Below are 18978 nucleotides of genomic sequence, written 5' to 3'. Positions count from 1 at the left end.
AGTCCTTTTCATTTGGTATGGTACTTAGATTAAGCTTGATCAAAAGTTTTAATGGAATTATTGGAGCAGATGCTTTTTCGACTCCAAGGTTGAAAACAACCATGAAATTATGGGTGCAGACTCTTATTGGGGTGCCATACTGAAATTATGGGAAATTATCTCATAGCTCCCACACTGTGATGAGCAGAGCACAAACTCTCCTCTCACAGTTACACTAAGACTAGCAGAGCAGAAGCAATTTCATAGTCACCACACTGGAATAATGGAACTAGCCTTTACACTGGCATTGGGAGAGTAGAAACTCTTCTGTAGCTGCCACCAGAAAATTATGGGAGCAGAAATTCTTCCATGGCTACCACAGTGAAATTGTTACAGTAGAAATGAAAAGCACCCTGAAATAGTGGAAGTATAATTTGTTTTCAAAATCACTGCACTAGATTCACAAGAGGAACTCTCTTCGAATAATGCGAGCAGAAATTTTCCCATAGCTGCTACAGTAGAATTATGGTCTCAGACAATCTTACTTGGGTGTCGTACTAAAGTATGGAAGCAGAACATTTCCACATAGTTCCCACATTGCAATCAGGGAAGCAGAAACTCTTCCAAAATTCCTACACTGGAATCTGGGAAGCAGAAACTCTTCCAAAGCTATCCCACTGGAATCGTGGGAAAAGATACTGTTATACTGCTGACGAAATCGAGTAGAGTAGAATTGGCTCCCACACTGAAATCATGGGAGCAGAAAGTTTTCCATAGCTCCCATACTGGAATCAGGGGAGCAGAAAGTTTTCCATAGCTCCCACACTGGAATCAGGGGAGCAGAAAGTTTTCCATAGCTCCCACACTGGAATCATGGGAGCAGAAACTTTTCCATAGCTCCCACACTGGAATCATGGGAGCAGAAACTTTTCCATAGCTCCCATACTGGAATCAGGGGAGCAGAAAGTTTTCCATAGCTCCCACACTGGAATCAGGGGAGCAGAAAGTTTTCCATAGCTCCCACACTGGAGTCAGGGGAGCAGAAAGTTTTCCATAGCTCCCACACTGGAGTCAGGGGAGCAGAAAGTTTTCCATAGCTCCCATACTGGAATCAGGGGAGCAGAAAGTTTTCCATAGCTCCCATACTGGAATCAGGGGAGCAGAAAGTTTTCCATAGCTCCCACACTGGAATCATGGGAGCAGAAACTTTTCCATAGCTCCCACACTGGAATCATGGGAGCAGAAAGTTTTCCATAGCTCCCATACTGGAATCAGGGGAGCAGAAAGTTTTCCATAGCTCCCACACTGGAATCAGGGGAGCAGAAAGTTTTCCATAGCTCCCACACTGGAGTCAGGGGAGCAGAAAGTTTTCCATAGCTCCCATACTGGAATCAGGGGAGCAGAAAGTTTTCCATAGCTCCCACACTGGAGTCAGGGGAGCAGAAAGTTTTCCATAGCTCCCATACTGGAATCAGGGGAGCAGAAAGTTTTCCATAGCTCCCATACTGGAATCAGGGGAGCAGAAAGTTTTCCATAGCTCCCACACTGGAATCATGGGAGCAGAAACTTTTCCATAGCTCCCACACTGGAATCATGGGAGCAGAAACTTTTCCATAGCTCCCACACTGGAATCAGGGGAGTAGAAACTTTTCCATAGCTCCCACACTGGAATCAGGGGAGTAGAAACTTTTCCATAGCTTCCACACTGGAGTCATGGGAGCAGAAACTTTTCCATAGCTCCCACACTGGAATCAGGGGAGTAGAAACCTTTCCATAGCTACCATATTGGAATCATGGGAGCAGAAACTTTTCCATAACTTCTACACTGGAATCAGTGGAGAAGAAACTCTTCTATAGCAACCACAAAGGAATCAGAAATTATCAAAAAGATAATCTCAGTAGAATTATGGGAGAAGAAACTTTCACTTGTGTGCCATACTACAATTTTGGGAACTGTATGTGTAGCTTCCACAAGGAAATTACAAGGGTAGAAGCTATTCAGTAAGTGCAACAATAGACTTGTGGAGCAGGAAATTCTTCTATAGATGCCAAACTGGAATAATAAGATCAGTAACTCTCCCAAGCCTCCACTTTGCTATAATCAGCACACTGGAATTATGGGAGCAGAAACCTTCACATGCCATACATCAGTTGTGAGAAAATCACACTGGAAATTCCTTGGTACCTGGCAAATGGGAAATATTGGAGCAGAAATTCCTTGACACCTGACACATTGAAATTATGGAAACAGAAATCCCTACATCTCTACACTGTACTTACTAAAGAAGAAATTCACAGCTCTCGAGCTGCCAGCGTTTTTTTTTCTTTCTACTTCTTATGAATCAGTTTGTTCTCATTTTCTATCAAGGAGTGCTGTGATTGCCGTAGCAACTGTGTCCTTTTTTTCCCACTCCAGTATTTTCATTTAGTCCAATCTCTCTGCCTGTCAGTCAGTGTCAGTGACGAGGCATTTCCCCCCCCCCCTGTAATTTGACACTGTTTGTTTACCATTTTTTTAATCACTGTTTCTCCGGGTGACATTATACACTTTGATTTTTCTATCCTTGAACTAAAAAAAGTACTGATCTGTTCTCCTTTAAAATGTCAGCCAGGCTGAGAGGAATCTTCTTGATCTGACCTTTTCTAGCTTGCCTTTAGCCAGCCTTTAATGCCATTCATCATTTTTCATTGGATTATTAATATTGTTTACATTTGGTGACCACAGTGAAACCACCAATAGTTACTTAAGGATTAATATGGCTTCTTCTTCTTCTTCTTCTTATTCTTCTTCTTATTATTAGGGGGCCAAGCACTGAAGGTGCGCCTCCTACAAATTTTGTCCAATAATCACCAAATTTGGTACACGTCATCTTCAGAGTAAGCCTCAAAAAATTTTCAAAAGAATTTGGATTACTCGAAATGGTTTGCCCGTAATGGGCCAACGAATCTGCCAGCGAAGCTGCCAAACAGGAAGTTAGGCTATATCTCAGCAATGACTTTGTCCACTGACACAAAACTTGGTAGGCATCTTCAGGACCATGACCTGAGGCTATGCAACAACCTACTGGTCAAAGTTACAATAACATGCATATTGATGACCCTTCTAAACTTGCACAAATTGGGGAAGAAGGCCCAGACTGCTGAGATTGTCCGTGGTCAAAACATACACATCATGAGTGAAACACAAATCACTCTTGAATCCCTTTGCCTAAAGTTATGGCTTTGCTTTCCTTTGATTGCTTAGGCAACAATTGTAACACATCTATGAATGTGCAGCTCACCAAGTCTGGGTGCTTGGCCCCCGAAAATGCTCCTTGCAGGTTTAATACTTTGTCTTCTTCTTATTCTTATTATTTATTACATCTGTTTGGTTCAGTACTTTGAGGAAGAAATCTCAGAGTGCTGCAGATATGATTGTCTGGAGGCCGAGGTCTGTGGGCCTAATGCCGCTAATCTAGAGTCGAGTCCTAGGAATCCTCAGTGCTTAACTCTTCCAGTATTTACGCTCAATAAGGTAAGAAACTAATTATACTGTGTCCTTCCCATCTGCTAGAATCGGCAATAACAGATCAGCGTGCCATGATTATTATTTTTACACCATCTGCCTGTTACTGAACAGATGTGAGTGGTTCATTCTCATTCATACTTTTTTTAATCATTTATGCATATTGCAGTCTGAACTGATTGGCAATGGGGTTATATGAAAACACAGTTGGGAATTTTAAGCTGAAAGGAATTTGAAAGCAAGATGCAGCTAATATTTTTTGGGAAAAACGTGCCATTTGATGTCCTTTTCTGCTTAACCCTTTACATAATATACAGTATGTCCTGCTTGAATTAACATCTTGATAAACCTTCCATGACGTCCAGTGGGAAAAGGAGGTTTTGTGTTTTTAATCAGTATAAAGACACTCAAGGAAGCACTTGTATTTTTTCTAATGTCCCACTGAATCCCAAATGCAACCAAGTATTGGCTGAGTTTAATGCAGAACAATAACATATGGACAGTGTTTAAAAGGACACGTCAGAGAATCAGTGCCTCCAGAGGTTATGGTCATGTGACCTACTATTGATCAAGCGCAACTTGTACAGCCACACCCCCTACAACAAGCACTTATAATAAAGGTTAAAACAATCATTTTAAATTAAAATCTGGTGTATAGAGTACATGTGGAATTTTGAGTTTAATCACCACACCCAAGACACGCCCATCTCTGTGATTTATACAGAGATTCTATATCGCTTGTGCAAAATGATTGTAATTACTTCCGGCGTCCTCCCACAACATTACTTAACAGACAAATAATCTGAAAGCTAATCCCCATCTGAATAGGATTTAACATTCAAAACATCACATATTAAAAAAAAAAAAAAAAAAGAGATGAAATAAAGAGAACAATTCTGAAGCCCATCTCCGAGATACACCGAAGACAAAGCTCTGTTCTCACCCGAGTCTGGGGAAAAAAAAGAACCTATTTCCGTTCACAGTGCTGAATATGTGTGTGTGGGTGTTGGGACCAAAATCCCCACATGATGATAGAGAGGTGTATATATATATATATATATATATTACTGTTGGCCTTCTGTGGACATGGTGCATAAAAAATTAATAAATAAATAAGGTTAGAGTTATGCAGTTCACAAGTCAGTGGATGTACCTCGGTAAATAGTAACAGACTTCTGTGGTACTCTGTGTATATATGTGTGTGTGTGTGTCAAGTCAAGTCAACTGGCCTTTTTTGTCATTTCAACCATATACAGCTGGCACAGTGAAATGAAACAATGTTCCTCCAGGACCATGGTGCTACATAAAACAACACAGAGCTAACTAGCACAGACAGTGGCTAAAGTGGATAAAGTGCCATATTGTAACAGGTTGTGCAAGAAGATATAACAATATAATAATAAAACGCTGTAAATGTAACCATAACGTACTATGACACTATGTATTTACTCTGATAAATACAGTCGTCAATACAATAAATGTGATAAATGTGGTCAATACAGTATTTTGTGTAGGGCGTTTTAGCAGCAATTTAAGAAAGAAATGTACAAAAAAAATTACAAAGGGAGTGGAATTGTGTTCAGTTGAGTACGAGTGTGTTTGCGTGTATGTGTGTAGGTTGGTGTCAGTCCAGTCTCTGAGTATTGAGGAGTCTGATGGCTTGGGGAAGAAACTGTTACACAGTCTGGTCATGAGGGCCCGAATGCTTCAGTACATTTTGCCAGAAGGCAGGAGGGTGAAGAGTTTGTGTGAGGGGTGTGTGTGTGGTCATCCACAATGCTGGTGGTTTTGCGGATGCAGCGTGTGGTGTGTATGTCTGTGATGGGAGGAAGAGTGTGTGTGTTCCTCCTGATAAGAATGTATCTCTACAGAGGAGGTCTCTGCAGAGGCTTGTTTATATTGTGTGTGTTCCACCGTCTCTCTCATGCACACTGGTGATAGATCATTTTTCCTCTCCGTTTAATCACACTTATGAAATAGCGCATTATGGAAATGGCTCTGGATTTAATATTCCGTGACTTAATTCCGTGTCTCTTAATGACCTCTGGTGTCACATTAATAACGATCTCCCAACATCATACATTTTAATTATGTTCTTCTCTCAAGAGCTCATTTCTGTGATTCCCCAGAATTGGATCTGAGCTACAGGACTCGCTTGCCTATTATGTGTTGCGCTGTGTGTTGTGTCATGCTGCGTCCTCTTTGCTAAACGCGTGTGTGTTTCTGGTTTGTCGTTGCAGGTCTGAAGCGCAGCTACACTTGCGACGTGTGCAGCGTGACGCTCAACTCGGTGGCACAATACCACGCACACCTGCAGGGCTCCAAACACCAAAACAAGTGAGGATACACTCACACACTACACTACACTACACAACACACTCAATAAGGTTAAAACACTGCTGTATTTCGGTTCCAGAATGACAAGGAGATATGTTGTGTGTGCGTGTGTGTGTGTGTGTGTGAGCTGTCTAATAAGCTCCTGTCTGTGCTTTTGTGAGTGTACGTGTGTGTGCAAAATGTCAGTTCTTATATCCGTCACACTGTCCGTGATAGATTTTGGCTCACAGGTGGTGCAGATTAAATTCTCTCATGCCTGAACAGCCCTATAATGCAGCTTAATATAGGAAAACTTTCTTCCATGCATAAATCAGCAACAAGTCAGATTCGAGACTAGTGAAGGGAGCAAAATCTAATTCTGTCCCTTATTATTGGAGAGAGAAATGACGTCACTGTGAAAATTGCTGATTTTTGCTCTTCCAGCAAGCTGACTAGTCCTGCATTTTCATAAGACTTGCAGACACAAGTGCAAGTAAACAGCAGCTTTATGGTAGACACTGGCAAACAATTCCAAAATGTTAAGCGAGAGTGTGGGAAACAAACAGGCAGAGGTCAGGTGATGAGCAAACTGCGTAAACTAGGCAAGCCTAAGGCAAAACGAGAACACCAAACAACATCTGTATCAATATAAAGCCTTGGTAACAACTGGAGAGAATCACAGAACGTATACTTCTCAAGGTGTGTGTGTGTGTGGGGAGTCCTTTTATGTTGTGGTTTGTAATTGTGAACAGGTGTGTGTGATCAGTAAGATAACTTCCTTGAACTTGAACATGACAGTCTCTGGTGGTGCTGGGTGTTGTAGTCTGTAGGCCTCTGGGTAGTGTAGTTGGACACCATTTCCGGTATTGACGTGACAGTATTTTGGATCCACGATGCTGAAACATGACCTACACTCACTTGCATCATCTTATTACTAATATCTTCTAACATGGTCCTTCACTCCTCTACTGTTCATCTACATCTTCACAATATGGTCCATAGCCTTCTAGGGAACTCCTTTTTTACAGAATTTGGGAACGTTACCTTCTTCTCCACTGCAGGAAGCACACATGATCCACACCTACTTCCACTGCCTCATCACTGCAATCTTCTAATATAGTCTTCCGTCTAATAAAAGTCTTCCATCTACAACCTCCCAACACTCAGCTCTAGCCATATCCATCTATGAGGGGACGTTGTGTCATCGGGCCTCAAAAACTAAAACAAGAAGGTCACTAATAACCTCATGCTAGCTAACTTCCAAAGAAATATAGACAAGTGGATTATTAGTTGCAGTAATGCCAGTTGTGAAGACAAGTCATATAACACTCGTTCCATTCAATTCAATCCAATTCAATTTTATCTGTATAGCGCTTTTAACAATGGACATTGTCACAAAGCAGCTTTACAGAAATAAATAGATTCACAAAAAATATATTGTAAATATGTGAATTTATTCCTAATGAGCAAGCCAGAGGTGACGGTGGCAAGGCAAAACTCCCTGAGATGGTATGAGGAAGAAACCTTGAAGAAACCTTGGCTCAAAAGGGAACCCATCCTCATCTGGGCGCAACGGATAGTGCAATTATAAATAAATCCCTTCAATTATTGTGTACTATATGGACAAATAGTGCAATTGTGCAACCAATAAATTCATCACAGTTTTTGCAAGAAGTCTGGTTGGTTAAAATCTATCCACTGTCCACTGATGGAGTCCTGAGCACGAAGGTGTTCGTGGCAACCGCAGCCCTAAAGCCACTACAGCAATCACAGTCCCAGGCCATTACAGTACAGCTCCCCAAATGTGATCCTCAAGCCATCTCTACAGCCCCCAGGTGGGACCATCCCCAGCAAACCAAATGGTCCTTCAGACCATCCATATGGGGCAACCCCAGCAGCAGCAAGCGAACTCAACCGAGGAGAACTCCAACCAGAAGATCCATAACATCTAATCACACAATTGAGGCGGAAGATTGTCTTTAATGTGTCTCAGATGCTGCTGAACAAGTTAAGACAGAACTCAGGGCAGCTTCAATACAACGCTTCGGGATTGGCAATCAATTAATGCTTGTAATTCCTCAGCAACTCAGTTAGGTTTTCTTCCTCTTCAGAAGCATGAACCTGGGTGGATTTTTTAGACTTTTTTTGATGGTCCTGATTATCCAGGTGGAGCTTATAGTACTGAATATTGTTGTTTGGTCAAATGCATTGAAATTAAGTAAAATAAAATAAAAATAAACTGCGAGGTAAGTTTTTAAATATGGCCATTTTGCTTGATTAATGTTACCAAGTTTCCATTCAAATCATTTTTTTAATATCAAACTTCAAATTGTTGTAATTTCCAATCAGCTAGCGACCAGTGTGATTGTCATAAAAGTGACGTTTTTGTTGAATATGAAAAAAGTTCAATTTAAACAAATCATGGCTGTTGAACAGGGACTTGATCTAAGCCTGTCTGAGCTGGATAACCAAATGATCAATCGGATAAAGTTAATCCAAGAACTTTTTCCGTGTTGGACCTTATCAGTAGCGTAAATACCTCATGATCTGTGATGACATTGCAGACTTCTCGCCTAAAATAACCGTTCCAGATTTCTTAACTTTGTGGAAAATTCAGTTTTCTCTCATTATAGACTATTCTTGGTTTTGAATGTGCCATGGAGACCTGCAGTTTATCCATGTGAAAAATAAACACATGTCCACAGAGAGAAGACACAAAACAAGAAGTATTGATTGTTACTTTCACACAAGCCCTTTTTTTCCTCGACTGCCAGCACATATTTTACACATAGTCCTATGGGAAGAGGTCACAAGGTGCACAGCTTCTTAAAAAAAATAAATAAATAAAGTACTGCTGCCTTTTTTTGGTCACAGCAGAGCTTCCAAAGTTGAAAAAAGTTCAACTTTTCAGAAAAGCGCAGAGTGATGCCAAACACATTTATACATCCTGACCAATAAGGTCAAAATTTTGGGGCAAAAGAGAAAAGCAAACATGGAGGACAAAGCAAGTGAGCGAACATGAGGAGATTTATGATATGTCGAATGGTAAAATATTTAACATTGTAATGTAGCTAAAAATAACAGCTTGTCCAAGCTACAGTGAAGAAAAAACAGCCTCCTCATCACGAGTCACACCAATCTTTATTACATCTGCATTATTAATCATAATAACTCTAATCTAGAGTGTGAAATAGGATAGTTGGTTAGCTGATATAACAGCTAAGACTAAGTTTTTTTCAAGTTTTTATGGTTTCAGTGTGCATCACATTTTGGCGATATCAGCACAAAAGCAAAACAAAGCCAAGTTCAGGATTAGAGGGATTTGCGACTTATATCGATGTTTAATCATATACCTTGTACCATATTTTTAATATATTTTTATATATATTTTAATAAACATGCTAATTAGGTAAGGGAATTTTTAAGGCTAATGTTATTCAAGATTTCAAAGCGTTTATTGTCATGTGCACAGTGAGGAAACCAAGTTTCCCTGAACAATGAAATTCTTCCTTTGCTGTTCACATTGAATGCCGAGATAACAGAACTATATAGAAATAAAAAATAAAAACAGACATGCACATACATACAAACAAACATAATAAAGTGTAGACTATGTTACAGAAGTAGAAATATAGATTATATATATAGAAATATAGACTATGTACATCTGTATGTGTGAGTGTGCAATGTTGACTTGTGCAAATATTGACTTATGTACAAAACAATACAATACAAATACAAAAACAAAAACAATAGTACAGTAGCCTGTAGTAAATTGAGTGCAACTACACAATAATAATAGCAGCTGTCACATTTAACAATGTGCAAATCGAAATGAAGCTTCTCGATGAGAAATAGCAGCAGTAACATTTACAAATGTGCAAACTGAGCTGTAGCAGTTCAGTCCACCTAATCTATGAGATGTGTGAGACTAGTCTGTGTCCACTGGCTACCCATTTAGAAGTCTAATGGCTGAGGGGAAGAAGGAGTTCCTTAGTCTGGAGGTTCTGCATTTGCCCTCAGGACGGAGGTACAGGAGTGTGAGCAGTCCGTATTGTGGGTGGTTTGGCTCCTTAAGGATGGAGGCAGCTCTCCTGTGGACGCTGCGGTGGTAAATGGTCTGCAGAGAGGGCAGTGGAGTCCTGATGATCTTCTCAGCAGTCCTCACCACTCTCTGCAGACGTTTGCGGTCCCTCACTGTAGTGCTACCATACCACACAGTGATGCAGCTGGTCAAGACGCTCTCAACAACGCAGCTGTAGAAGTTGTTGAGGATCTTAGGCGACATGCCAAACTTCCTCAGCCTCCTTAGGAAGTAGAGCCGCTGTTGTGCTTTCTTAACCAGCTGGGTGGTGTTGAGTGTCCAGGTGAGGTCCTCGCTGATGTGGACCCCCAAATATTTAAAGCTGCTTACCCTCTCCACTTCAAGCTCTCGGATAAACAGTGGCTGGTGAGTTCTCCTCTCTTTCTAATGTTATCAAGGGCATCCTTCACAAAGGATCAGGCTATTGAAAGATACAACAATACTGGCTACAGCTTATAGCCACAAATTTAGCACCATACTAACAGCCTCGACTTCAGGCTGTTCAGTCATCTCAAATAGATGGGGCTTATATATAACATACTGTTATATATAAAAATGAATGAAGGTACGTTACATAGCAAAAAAACAGTAAAAACAGCCGTCCTGGATCTCTTTCTTCTGAGATAAGCGCAGTAATGTGGATTTATGTTGATATTTTTAAACTCGTCATGTATGAATGATATACCTATGCCAAAAAATGCCTTTTAACGTGAGCGTAATGCTAAACCGCCAGCTATGAGCTTCGTTTCTAAGGCTTTATTTCATTTCTTGGCTTCCTTGTGTCAGAATGCTGCAGAATGTGACTCATACTCACAAATCCACCTTTATTCCGCCTGCTTAACCCTCCAGCTTTGGTGAAAATATGAGCTTTTGATGTTTGACTTTGATGGATGTAGCTTGAGACTCTGCGATCTCTCTAAAGCCCGCAAGTGTGACTTGAGCGTGCCTCAGGATGGCTGGTTTATCGCCAAACACCACTCGGCATTTCCCAGGTTAAAATTCAGTGTCCCGCTTCTAAAGTCACGGAGAGGACAGGAAGCTGAGGAGAAAACAGGAGGTGATGAGAAGCGGTTGATGGAGAGATCAGTGCAGCAGGTGTTGAGTGTGAAGTATAAAGTTGATAGCAGATACAGTAAGGCTATAATAATAATAATATAATTTACTACGGAGGAAAAAAGAAAAGAAAAGCAGAAAGAAGAACCAAAAATAGAGGGGGGGGGGGAAATGTTATAGAAATGTTAACAATTAATAATAATAATAATAGTAATAATAATAAAAACATAATGATAACATAATAATTTATGCAAATATGTGTTAGTTAATACAAATTAAAATAAAAAAAACTAAATAATTGCTTATAAACTGTCAAACAACAATACACAAATACATTTTAAAAAAGCATAAGGAAAGAAGCATAAAATAGAGAAAATATAAATTTAATAGAAAAAAAATACAATAAAGTAACCATAAAATAAATGATAAAAAATGTCAAATTATTCAGCAAATACATTAAAAAGCAACACATCAATCAACACATCAATACATAAAAATGCAGTTTAAGGGACAAAGCAGAAAATTTATAAAAAAGTAAGAGAAATTCTAAATAAATTATTCTAATAATAATAACATAACCATTAATTAATTAAATAAACAAACAAACAAATAAATAAATAAAGGCTAAAGCAGGGAATTGTAGCTCAGACAAATAAGAGATTTTAAAATGTTTTAATGCTACAACAAATATATGAGCAGTGATAATAATTATATAGAAAGAAATAGAAAATAGAGAAAATCAATGTTCATAACTCTCCTGAGATTCTCAGCAGGCAAGCCTGGCGTCACTGCGAAAACCTGCTTACATGCCCAGTGAATCGAGAACAACCAAACAGCTGGGGAGGTTCCCCTTACTGTGGCACGAAACACAAACCATCAGTGGACAAACAGGAAAGAAAAAGCTTTCTCATGTCTTAGCTGACAAGCTGAGAAGAAGCAAGGTATAAAGCATTAGAGAGCTCTGAAGTATCCAAGATGTCTCTTCATCCTCCCTAACAACTGAAATACCGCGTTTCACCTGCTAGTACACACCATCTGTTCCATCTTTCCTTTTTAATTCGCCTACAAAGTCGACCTGCTTTCCCTCGAGTAATTAGATATTCGCTTTGTAGTGAGAGCTAGCACAGACCAAAGTAAGCCATATGGCAGGTGGATCCTTAAAAAATTAGAGGTTCTATGAACAATTCCTCAAAGGTTCAGTGAAAGTTGCGCCTCGGTGAGTCCATAGCTAAACCCTGAGAAATATACTTTCAGACCTGCTGGTATTTTTTTCCTCAAGTGCCAGAGCATGAGATTGTATGGGAAGCATCCATGTTGGACCTTAGCTGTAGCATAAACACATCGTACTCTGTAGTACGATGAAAATGACTTCCTGTAATTTTCCTAAAATAGCCATTCCAGTTTTACTTACAATTAAACTTTTCACAAAAGCACCAAGTGACGTCAAGTGCTTTTTAGTCCCAACCAATCAATGAGCAAGAAAAGCAAAATGGAGGACCTTCTCTTGATTTTTTGCCTCCAAAATTACAGCAAAGACAAACAACCTTCTCATCACCATACATCTAATCTAGAGACCAAGCTAGTCTAGCTAGTTAGCTAGGATTTGTAAGATAGTTGTTATGGTTACAGTGTGCACATTATGTGAGATGCTTTTTCCCCATATCAGAACAGACTTGGCATCAGCCAGCGCTTTGTAAGAACACCTACTGTGGAAGCAGCCTTAGGATACAGATAAGAAGATTCCAGTAGGAAATATATATTTTCCAGCCTTCACAGTTTGTTTGACCACAGCTACTGCACATTGCTAGAACACACCAGCAGAGTTAACCATGCCGACTCATTGATACCATACATTTAAGCTTGTATGTAAGCCAACACAGCACTTCCCAGAGCAGCTTATCCCCCAACTTTCTGGTGCGAATTGGAAAGAGTCAGCAATAGATAATGCTTGCAAATTCCTCCATCTTTGAAGAGACAGAAGTCATGTGGCACACTCAGAACTGCTTGTAGCTCATGCATATTAATGAACCCTGAGCCAAGGCCCATGGTACCTTTTCACTACGGTGAACTGAGGATCTGACTTCTCGTACAGCGTATTAATATTTGCATGCCGCGTGCTGGGAATGAGATGAATAATTTGCTGCTGTTTCTCAGACCAGACTGGAGACAAAATTATTGGGGAGGGCAACTGAAAAAATTGGGACTTTACAGGACATTTCCTTTGTTTTGGAGGTTGTCGAAACACATGGGAATGGAAGTTTTGGAGATTTGAGGTCTAGGTATTATTTTAAGAATGGGTGGACTTTTATTTGAAACCGTTTCAATGGCCTTGTTTCCTCCTTAAATGACAAATTATGCAGAAGCTTTGGAAAACCAGAAGAAAGAGGAACGCCCTTTTGTGTTTTAGAAAGATGGCCATTTTTACAAACCAAATGCTGCCCTTTAAGCTTGGCATTTTGAACGGGATGAACAATTGACTGGGATGCAGACTGTCCTGTCGAGAAGCATTAGGTGTCTTCTGTTGCCAAGGTAATGGATAAACAATGCCACTCCCTGTCTCACCCACCTCAGACAGACCTTTAAAATGCCATACAAGTACTGATGCTTTGTTTCAAATCTTGAAAAATAGGAACACCTGCTTTGGGTTTTAGTACAGAGGTGTAGACTAATTAAACCCCCCAAAGTGTCCTATTAATGCAATTGCTTCTATACAGTGCAGTATTGAAATAATATTGATTTATTTGAAACCACAGGTATCTTGTCTATATGCTACCCTGACCAGTTTTCGTATGCAGATGATAGTTTGGACGTTGGTCTGAATCAAAACCAATGTCTTTGGTGTTTTGGAGAAAAACAAAAGTAGTAATAGGAGTTGCAACATCCACAACTCAAACATGCCCATTTGGCTTGTTATAAAAACATTTGGGTTTTGTTGAGGTATTGTTATTCCTTGCAACTCCCTGCATGTACCTGCCTGCATGCTTTGGCTAGGATACGAAGGGTTTTGACTCACCATGTGATTTTCACGCATGGATTTACACTTTGCAAAAACAGCATGGCGGTGCTGCTGGTAGTGTTGCCGCCTTAGAGGTCCAGGGTCCCTGGTTCGATCCTGAGCTCGGGTTACTGTCTGTGTGGAGTTTTGCATGTTTTTCCTGTGTCCGGGTTTTCTCCAGGTTCTCCGTTTTCCTCTCACCTCTCGTCTTGTGATGGACTGGCATCACCTTCAGCATGTATTCTCACTTCAATGTTCCTTCCATAGACTCCGGATCCACCGCAACCCTGACAAGGATAATGCAATTACTGAAGATGAATGAATGAAAAACAGCTTATGCCCAGCAGTCACCCTTGCTTCAGTATCTGGATAATCTGGATACTATTGATTTGTACCTAAGAACAGCTGCTGTCCTGTGCCCAGGACTCTTATTCACAATCTGCTCGTACAAAACATCCTTTCAACACACTTGACAAACAGTACTCTTTATCTTTCCTCTTCAATATCTGTATATTGTAATGATTTATCATCCCACTATCCAGTGTCACCTAGAATAGGACGAGTTCCCTTTTCAGTCTGGTTCCGCTGAGGCTGTTATTTTGTTCCCAGTGAACACCAAGATTTTGATCAGTCTGTGGATCTAATATAACATTATGGAAGGCTGCACTGGTCAATCCCAGTATCTTTGGTATAACAGTGATGATCTTATGCAAACACTTCTGTGTTTCAAGAAAGCCAGCAGGAAGGGAAGTGCAAGATAAGTAATATATGTTGAGAACCTTAATGAGAAAAATGTAATCCCTGTTGCTTTGATAGTTGTTTAAACAAGCTGGACATCCATGACCTAAATCCAAATGCTTTCATGTTGAAGTGCACAAGCCGTAGGCACAATGTTAACATGGTCCTGCTGCTGCAAATCCATAATAATTCATAACATCTACAAATGCGTAAGGGTTAAATGAAAGCCAGTGATTCTTGGTAGATGGATTTATTACTGATCATACCAACACCACTCAGGTTCTTTGAACCGGTCACTTCTCCTTGTGCAACACGTTTCCAATACTCATACCATTCCACCCCCATATTACTCTCATCCCTCTATTGATATATTTGACATATTTGTCTTTATCCATCACAACTTTTATACCATGAAAAATGTAAATACCCAAAAAAACAAAAAAGGTACTGAGTTTTGCTATCTTAATGATACTCTCAGTGGATTTATATATACCGTATATATCAAATGGACCTAAAGTTGTCATTGGAAATCATAAAGAAGATATGCTTAAACCCCATACAGACATTCCTTCAACACTCAGCACTCCAGCCAAGGTGCCATTATCCCGAGTACACATAAATAACACTCAATTAACCTCCAGTTACTGCACAAGGACTACGAGGGCCTGTTGTTAAGCTCCTCATGTGCGATAATAGGTTCGATAAGAAGGATGTTGTTAACAGCAACAAGACAAAGAGCAGAAGCGTGAGAGTATGTCCATATAGATAAGGCTTTATGTTAGAGCAAAGCCAGCCAGTGAAGCAGGGCTTCTGTATCTGTCAGTCTCAGTAAAGGATGTGTGGCCTCTCACAAGTAAGCTATAGGAATGGAAAATCATACATTATTAGCTATAGGCATTGTTTTAGTAATTAGACAAATCAAAATTGAACAAATGGATTATATCCCATGCACACATTGATTTCATGACCTTGATTTAGTATCTTGTGGCAAAATGATATCAGGGAATAAAATATAAAAGAATAGGATGTGCTGGATCAAGTGCTATTTGATAAGCTGCGGAATAGTGAGGGGGTAGGCAGCAGGCTAGACGCTAATTAAAAATATTGACGTATCTTTTTGACGCGAGTCAACAATTGGATTGGATTATTGGCTGCTTTAAACATATATTTAAAAAAAAAACTCAGATCAGTGAGTGTGTGTTGAACATCATGTCACATCTTCAGTACTGATGGAGAAACAGTAGATTACAAACTGAACAGAGAATAAATTACTTGTCTGAGGTATTTAGAGTGTACGCTAATATTTACTCTGTGCGCTAATGTTGTGTCTTTCTCTTTTTCTGTCTTTCTCTCTCACAGCTTAAAGAATCAGTTATGTGTCCAGTAAAGCCGTACAGGAAGCTAACTGTCAGATTGATTGATGTCACACGGGCTTTGATCGGCTCGCCCTGAAATCTCTGCCTCTTCCCTCTGTCTGTTTCTTTCTCCATTTCTGCATCTTGTTGTCATCATCTGTCTATCTCAACCAGGAAGACCAAACAAATTTTTTTTTTAAACTTTCATTTAAGCCCACTTCTGATGTCATACTATACGTTCCATTGTCCTGACTTTGAAGATGCATAGACTGCATTGTTCACATCATGTTTGTGGGATTAGTTACAGCTCAGTTGGAATCGTATCTTCTGTCTCGTCTTTATGTTTGTGGGTTGAACGACTTCAACTTGCATTCGTTCTGTCAGCCAGGTGTTGCGTGCATGAGTGATTTATTCTATTTTTTTTTTTCGATTTTCAACCCAGCTAAGCAATATGTATGGAAAATCTGCCAAATGTATTATTGATTAAATGGATTCTGATTTAATAGCAACACTGAAAGAGAAAAATGACAAATAGTACTTTAAAGTTGGATGTATGTGCATCTCACATTCTACAACAAGGGCATTGTGGGTAATCTGATAGGAGATATGGCCATATCATCAGGGTTTGAAATACAAAGATCTCACCAGGTTTAAAGGGTTTAAATTGACTAGTGCAACAGCTCGTTTGCACAATGTTCCTCCTTTTACCCAAAATATAGTGGATCAACCAAGACATTTGGTGTCAGATGTTTGCTTTTTTAGTTTCGCCCTGGAGCTGCGAGGCTAACGAGTACGAAAAACCTCAAGCCTCCTGTTTAGCTTCATTTATCTGCATGCCTAAGCAAAGTTCAGACACCAAAACCTGTTAATCGACTGTATTTGGGCTAATGAGGAAACTTGTGTAAATTTTGAGATTCAGTCTAGTTTTAAAAGTATTGTGACTATGTGTTCTTTTTAATATTACAAAAAAAAAAAAGTTCGTTTTCTTTTACCGTATATGGCATATGCTACATTTTTAAGTGTGACTACTAAATTCTTATAGGTATCAATATTAGGGAGAATTACTCTAAGAACTGCATTGTCATTTTATAATGAATGAATTAGATTATTTATTATTAGAAAAATAGCATTTATTTTTTATTGTCATTAATGACTTACTGTGTATGTTTGAAAGTCATTTTATGTTGGTTATGTGTCTGGATATTTGTTCTTTTTTTTAATCTGACATTTATTTTACTATAAACAATGGATGCATTATATAATATTGAGAGTGATTTGAGTTTTTAAAGGAAAAGTTCAGAAAAAAAATGACATTGTAAAGCTATGGAATCTAATTTGTGCAGTAGTATGGAGAGTCTGAATCTACCAAATAATATAATGTGATAAAGTATTAGCACATTAGTACAGACTAAGGATTTTTGCACTGGAGCTAAGAGGCTAATGTAGCTAGTCCAAGAACATCTGTAAATTCACAAATGACATTGTGAAGCTTTGAAATCCAGCTTTCCAGTATAATTCGAAACTATGGTACACTTTTGGTCTAGCATGGAATTGTGCTAAGGAGAAACGTGAATCTGGTTGTCCAAGATGGCTGCACATTCACACTACACAATGAAGTTTGGCTCATGTTTATAGATGTTTGTATACAGGAAGTCTCACTGTGTCAAAAAGATTTTGGGTGAGACTTCCATTACATTTGCATATAGCTCCAGTGGAAAACCAAAAAAGTGAACACCAAACATGACATGGCTGATTAATTACAAGCTGTAAGGGAAACTGTGTAAATTTGATTGTTTACTGAACTATTCTTTTAAGATGATTCATCTCCTTAATGCTAGAAAAAATTTTAATAACATTTGATATTAACGATGCCGATTCTGTGCACGAACAAGTCAGCATAAATGTTCTCAAAGTTTGAGTAATTCGGTTTGCTCATTGTTGCACTGAAGCTGTGTGTGAATGGTAGCGTGTTCCCTTATAGAGAGCAAGCTTCAGTTCTGCCTGAACACACTCCCTCCTTGTGCTATGGATCATGCGATCAGCTGTAAATATTGAATAAAAGACGCTTGCAGCCCTCTTAAGTGGTCTAAGTGTATTCATGTTTTGCATTTTGTTGTGGGTATTTTTTGCTCAAGTATATCCTGTTCTTTTCTCGTAACTTGTGGGTTGGTTGTACCGTAGCTTTGTCACATTTAAATAGCAGGAAGCACCAGAAAAAAAAGATAATGGGAAACAAGCAAGAAGACAGGGGAGCCAGTCAGGAATGTTCCATGACAGATTCAATAACTAGAATTTACGCAGGTTCATTAAAAAAATGATCTCATGTATGCAGATGTGCCAGTATCTAGTGTTTAATTGTAGTGTTTACTGTTTTTGATCCCTTTCTCTGGAGATACAGGAGACACCTGAATGCTACCTGCTTTTTCAGCGAAATCAGAGGTCAAATAAATAACGCAATAACACGAATCAAATTCACGCATCAAAAAAGCCGAGTCACTGAAGGGGAAAGGACACAGACCGTGAAAGACACATTTCTTTCTGGTAGTGGTTATTTTCACTTCACGCTTATTTTATCAAGGTGCCCTATGAATTCACAAGCCTCTGTGTTGTGAGCCAGTAGAATCCAAGTGGGTGGGACTGTTTTTTCTTTCCACCTCCATCCTGCTAGGATTTTGTTGTTAGCAATGTTGCCAGCTCTGCAAATGATTTAACCTACTAACAAACAGGCAACTGGTGGCAGATGGTATAATATTTCTCTTACTCTAAAAGTTATCAGCAGACTTTGTGTTCTCCTTCACGTCAACTTGTTCAGCTGCAGGTTTTCTAATTTCACTCCATGAATTATTCATTGATATATCCCTTTTATCCCTTCTTCATTCCTCAATTTGTGGCCTGGTTTTCTATTTATATTTCAGTGACATGTTTCAGTGCCATACTTTCCAATCTCCTGTTT

General features: G+C 39.3%; 1 protein-coding gene across 1 annotated transcript in view; it reads left to right on the top strand.

The window, feature by feature from the left end:
• Nucleotides 1–18106, top strand: part of zmat4a (zinc finger, matrin-type 4a) — a 62954-nt gene extending 44848 nt beyond the window's left edge. The window contains exons 6-7 of the mRNA XM_026939656.3: nucleotides 5725–5821; nucleotides 16030–18106. Coding sequence (XP_026795457.1) covers nucleotides 5725–5821; nucleotides 16030–16057 — 125 coding nt within the window. The 3' untranslated portion in view covers nucleotides 16058–18106. The remainder of the gene's footprint in view (nucleotides 1–5724; nucleotides 5822–16029) is intronic.
• Nucleotides 18107–18978: the final 872 nt, after the last annotated feature.

Source organism: Pangasianodon hypophthalmus, chromosome 24, assembly GCF_027358585.1.
Source record: "Pangasianodon hypophthalmus isolate fPanHyp1 chromosome 24, fPanHyp1.pri, whole genome shotgun sequence".
In the NCBI taxonomy this organism is placed as follows: Eukaryota; Metazoa; Chordata; class Actinopteri; order Siluriformes; family Pangasiidae; genus Pangasianodon; species Pangasianodon hypophthalmus.
This window is presented reverse-complemented; position numbering and strand designations above follow the sequence as displayed.